Genomic DNA, 5,934 nt, shown 5'->3' with positions numbered 1-5,934 from the left:
CACCCTGATCTACAAGATAGGCAAATGTATTCCCGTTGATTTAGGTGACATTATCTTCAAACATGTGGCATCCTTCAGAAAACCAGAGTCTAAGGAGAGCAAGGTAAAGCTGCCTTTCCCCTGCACAATTTATGGAGTTCTGCGCTCACAAGGTTTCAAACCAAAACCAAATGAACCTATAGAAGCACCACAAGTCAGAACAATTGATGCCAGACTGAAACAAGGAAGTCATGTGCTTGATATCTTTCCAGAACATGCAAGTAGCTCAGCCCCAGCTCTGAACCTTGATGTACCATTTACCAGCAAACTCACAGCACATCACCTTGACAAAAGCATCAGAGATCTTAACACAATCATCCAGATACTTGTTGAAAAGAGAACAATTGAGATGCAATTAAGAGAACAATTGAGATTGAGAGACCAAGAGATGACTGCTGCTGNTGAACATGAAAAATTGCCTGTTCCTGAGAAAAATCTACCCGTGCCTGATAATGTCAACCCAGAATCAGCTGTAGTATATGGTCCTCATCAACTTGAACCTCTTGCTTCCCTTTTCACCAAACTAAACTTGTTTAACATCATGGATGAACATAGAAGATCAACCTCTCTCACAAATAGACTGTCTATTCCACTGAATATCCCACAAAGTACAAAACCCACACAAGATAAAACTCTGTCCTTGCCATCACCACAAACCACACAAGCAGAAATCCCTGAACATCAAAATCCTGAAAATCCTCTCCCCATTCAGTCAGAAAACTCTCATACTGATGAAACTAGGTCTGAACCTCAATCTGAACCAAATCCTGAAACAACACCTACCATCCCCATTGATGATTCTCCACTAGATTTTGAGTTTGAAACAGGAAATCCTCCAGAATTACCAGTTGCAGAACAAACTGATGAAGAAGACAATCTGCCTTTGTCTCAAGTGAAGAAGAACCAAGCAAAAGCAAAAGGAAAGAAGAAGATTCAAGAAGAACATGTGGACAAAAATCCTGTGGCAAAAATTCAAGTCTTTCCCGCTCCTGTCACCAGGCGAAAAACCAGGTCATCCACAACACAACAAGAGAAGGAAACCCCCTTACCAACACGAAAAACCAAGAGAAAACAGCCAATTGCTGAACAACCTGCCCCTGTGGAAACCACTACTAGTAAGAAGAAAAAGAAGATCACCACTCAAACTCAGCAACCTGAAAGCCAGCCGGATGTCTCTGCTGTAACACCCTTTGAAGTAATCACCCCTCAATTCCTATCTGATGAGTATGCTGCAAAGTGGGACTCAACAAACAAAAGGAAAATCCTGAGCGAAAGGTATCTTGATGTTGAAAAGTTCAAGTCTTAGTGTCAACTAATGCTAGTGTTTGAGAAGCTAAATCTTGTCAAGTTTGTAACAACTCAGACTAGCTATCCACCTATTGCCATCAAGGAATTTTATGCAAACCTTCTGAAGACTATCAAGGAGGTCGACTCACATGTCTACGGACATGTTTGGCTGAGAGGAAAGGAATACAATTTTGACACACTTACCATCAATCTGTATCTGGGCATAGATGCAAGTGACATTAAAGACCCTGTTATTGGTGCAAATACCATCACAAAAGTCATTACAGGAGGAACCTACAGCTACTGGCCTGCTGAAACCAACATGTTACCCGCAAAATCTCTCACAACAAAGTATGCTATTCTGCACAAACTAGCCATGACAAATTGGATGCCGAATGAACACCGAGGAGGCTTAAACTTTCTTATGGCCACCCTGATCTACAAGATAGGCAAATGTATTCCCGTTGATTTAGGTGACATTATCTTCAAACATGTGGCATCCTTCAGAAAACCAGAGTCTAAGGAGAGCAAGGTAAAGCTGCCTTTCCCCTGCACAATTTATGGAGTTCTGCGCTCACAAGGTTTCAAACCAAAACCAAATGAACCTATAGAAGCACCACAAGTCAGAACAATTGATGCCAGACTGAAACAAGGAAGTCATGTGCTTGATATCTTTCCAGAACATGCAAGTAGCTCAGCCCCAGCTCTGAACCTTGATGTACCATTTACCAGCAAACTCACAGCACATCACCTTGACAAAAGCATCAGAGATCTTAACACAATCATCCAGATACTTGTTGAAAAGAGAACAATTGAGATGCAATTAAGAGAACAATTGAGATTGAGAGACCAAGAGATGACTGCTGCTGTTGCTGAAACACCCACTGATCCATCTACTGCACCTGAAGCTGATTCCACCGCACCTGAAGCTGCTTCCATTGCACCTGAAGCTGAATCCACTGCAGACAGCCAGGACGATGAGTCCTCAGAATCTGAATGATTCTGTTCTAAAACCTGGGTTGTCTTTTCTACTTGGTCCTGCTATGGAATCTTGTGGCTACAGATTCACAAGTTCCTAGCAATAGGGGGAGTAGGAACAACCTTCTAAACATTGGTTACTACTGGTTACTGGTTACTTTTTTTTGGATGAAGAAGATGATTGGTTACAAGCTACTTGGGTACTAGTCTTGATGAAAGACCCTTCTGCTGAAATGGACTATTTGTAATAGGGTCTCATGTTAGTTTTCATTGTATTTTGTTTGATGATATAATCATCTTCGTACTTTGTTTGGATGTTTAATTCAGTTTCTGTTGGGACTTTTGTCTTAAATAAACGTTGTTTTTGACTATCTCTGATATTTTAGGAAGATTGTTGTAAATTGCCAAGAAACTTGTTACAAAGGGGGAGATTGTTAATAAAATTGCTAAGAAGAAAAATACTTGTAAAAACTCCCTAAGTTGTAACAAGTCCTTGTGACAATTTGTTAGTTCAGCAGATATTTCAAAAAACAAAGTGTCTTATGATGTATTAGGTTTTTTATAGTTCAGCAGAAGGATCAGAAGGCTTTATGGACAACTTGCTGAACAAAACACTGGACCAAGACAAGGAAGACAAGAAGAGGATTCAGAGTCAGTTACGAAGACTTCAGATTTAACCGAATCTGGGCAACATATATATATGAGGAGGACTTCCAGTGATTGGACTAACGGAAGAAAATACAAAAGATCTGAATGGAAAAGCTTCCTTAGATGTGATAACAAGATATCTTGACAAAGCTTACCTTTGATTCAAGATGCATCTTCTTCATGAAGTATTGGGTAAGCAGTCACTCTGAAAGCCAGTTGCGCTACGATTGAAGGGGAGCCTCAATTCAAGAAGATCGGGAGATCAAGTATTCCTCAACTCTTCAAGGCTGAACTCTAGAATGGTGATGATGAAGATTTCTAGAGTTGCCGTGTGATTCTCTATTGTAAATTGGTGATACATTTCCAGATTGATCAATGAAGAGTTGGGCAATCAGAGTGATGCCCCCCAGATGTAGGAATTGAGATTCCGAACTGGGTTACCAATTCTTAGTGTTCTTACTGCTTTGTTAGTTTCTTGCACATTATCTGCATAATACTCCTTGTTCTATTCTTTGCACTAGATCAGTAAATAATTTAAAAGGTCATCTAACAAATCTAGTAATTGGATTTAATAGTTGGAAGACTCTTTTAGCATTTTAGACGAAGAACACGGTAGTCTAAGTTTTTCAGTTATTTACAATCAGCCTCCTGATATCTTGTTAGACACGTTGGAAGAGGACCAATTTGGCCTTCCGATTTGGCGACAGACGATAAACGACTGAGTGTAATTGGGTATCACCCTTCCTTTGTATCCAAAAAAAAATAATAGTGGAAAAGATTACGTAAGTTATAACGGTAGGGATATATTTGCCCAAAATATGATAAAATACAACTTTTATAGCATAACGTATAAAAAAACTTAACGAAAAAAACAGAGATAAATAATAAAGGGTATAACTTGTATTCACAATGTTTTTAGATAATCTCTGTGGATTACGACTGCCTCAATTAAGTTGAGAGAATTTATTTTGGGTATTCTTTACGTTTCAATTTTCCATCTCAACCTTTCCGCACCACCTTCCCAACAATAAGGCACGTCTTTACTTCGTTTCTTTTTTGTGCAATATTCATTCTATTCTCCAATCTCTATCCTTAGTCCTTACGTCTTAGTACTTATGGCTCGTCTTCTCTCCCAATCCCTAACTCGGAAATGGGTTCCATCCACGCTCTCCCAGCGCCTACTCACCCACTTCCGACGCTCCAAATCCAACAGTTCCGGCGGCGGCGGAGACGACGCCTCTCATCCACACATCATCGAGATTGACTTGGACTCCTCGACCCATTCCTCTCACTTGGACCCGGATTCTACCACCACTTCGGAGCTCATCAGCGGCGGAATCCATAGGCTCGAGGATGTCATACACACTGTCATCGTGCGACGATCTGCACCCGATTGGCTCCCTTTCCTCCCGGGGTACTCCTATTGGGTCCCTCCTCGTCATCTCACTGTCCACCATCCCCACAACATCGTTGAAGTAATCGGCAAGATTTCTGCAGCCAAAACTAGCCCTTCTTTGCTTTCGGATGATGAATTAATGGCCGTCACCTCCGCTCGCGGTTGGCCTTCATCCAATTATTTCTTCCCAGGTATAAATTGGACTGATTTTAGCTTATGCATATTCGTCATTTCTGCATTTTCTTTTATTACATTCTTGTTTCTAGTTTTCATTGGCGAATAACAAAGTACAGTAATATATAGATGGATACATGACTTGGCAAAAATTAAACTGAATGAGTATTATTTTATTAGGATCGAAAATTGGGAAATCAAGGGCTTACTACTAAATCCAAAAGAGCTTATAGCTAAGATGCAACTTATTTCCTTACTTATATACCAACATCTCATTGTTTAGGTGCAACGGGTAACTTATTTACTCACTTATAGACCACCATTGAGACAGACCGGGTGTTGGACTTGGCCCCTTAGTGTCTTTACCGGCCTCTGCCCATCAATTCCTACTAGACATTACCCCTTTTTATTGCTGAGAATCGAACCCATGATTTGGCTCTTATAACACTTGTTAGCATCAAGCGCTTATCACTCACGCCAAAAGCTATAGCTTGTAGCGACTCAATTTATTTTCTTATAGACCTCCATCATATTGTTCAAGAAAGACTGGGTGCTTGACTTGGCCCTTAGGGGCTTTACCGGCCTCTACCCAATAATCACCAGGTTACTAGACATCGCCCTTTATCGGCCCTGCCCAACACGGTAATATTCTCTTCACTCTTTTGCATTGAGGAAGTGGGTTGGTTTTATCTTACTTTTGGATTTTAAAATTTTAATGTTGGTCAGTTGAATTGCATATTAGGAAAAGTGTGATTTTGAACAATGACATATCTTATACTTCTAATCATAAGAAACTATGGTCTTACTGTATTTTTTTCCCTGTTTTGTTTGTCAAAACCAAGCTTTAGAGACTTGTGTAATCTGTTACATTTTGATCTTACTGTATTTTTATACTTCTAATCATAAGTAATTCTTCAACTCCTACTATTACATTTTGATCTAAAAGTATCACATTTTTCCATCTTAAGTGTTGCACTCTCTCATAAATAACAATTAAGCAATTTATCCATGGTTAGTATTTCATTTTTTCTCATAAGTATTCAACCCTTAGGAATTACATTTTGATTTAAAAGTTTTACATTTTTCTTCAAAAGTATTACTACGGTATATTTTTTCTTATAAGTAACAAACAATTTATTCCTAATTAGTACTCCGTATTACATTTTCCCACAGAAGTATTACATTTCCATTGTGACTCTACCCGTCTCACAAATAAGGATTAATGAAAAGACTCACTCAATTTTATTTTGTCTAAAGCTCCATTTTTAGATGTTGGCCATTCTTTTCTTATTTTAATTATTATCTATCATGCTTCTTGTTTGGTTTCATGACTTGTAAAGCACAAACTTGACTATTAACTTGGTTCACAAATATGTTGCCCCAATAGTTTTTTTTTTTTTTTTTTTTTTTTT

The 5,934-nt window shown here is 39.0% G+C and overlaps 2 protein-coding genes across 3 annotated transcripts in view; both read left to right on the top strand.

The window, feature by feature from the left end:
• The first annotated feature begins 1,354 nt into the window (after nt 1–1,354).
• Nucleotides 1,355–2,326, top strand: LOC115998765. Its single transcript, XM_031238420.1, has one exon. The coding sequence runs from the start codon at nt 1,355–1,357 to the stop codon at nt 2,324–2,326; it is 972 nt and encodes a 323-aa protein (XP_031094280.1).
• Nucleotides 2,327–3,964: 1,638 nt separating this feature from the next.
• Nucleotides 3,965–5,934, top strand: part of LOC115998045 — a 4,260-nt gene continuing 2,290 nt past the window's right edge. For both annotated transcript variants that reach the window (XM_031237497.1, XM_031237496.1), the window contains exon 1: nt 3,965–4,539. In XM_031237497.1, coding sequence (XP_031093357.1) covers nt 4,068–4,539 — 472 coding nt within the window. In that variant the 5' untranslated portion in view covers nt 3,965–4,067. The remainder of the gene's footprint in view (nt 4,540–5,934) is intronic.

The sequence above is a fragment of the Ipomoea triloba genome, chromosome 12, assembly GCF_003576645.1.
Source record: "Ipomoea triloba cultivar NCNSP0323 chromosome 12, ASM357664v1".
Lineage (NCBI taxonomy): Eukaryota > Viridiplantae > Streptophyta > Magnoliopsida > Solanales > Convolvulaceae > Ipomoea > Ipomoea triloba.
The sequence above is the reverse complement of the archived record's forward strand: the minus strand, read 5'-3'. Positions and strand labels throughout refer to the sequence as shown.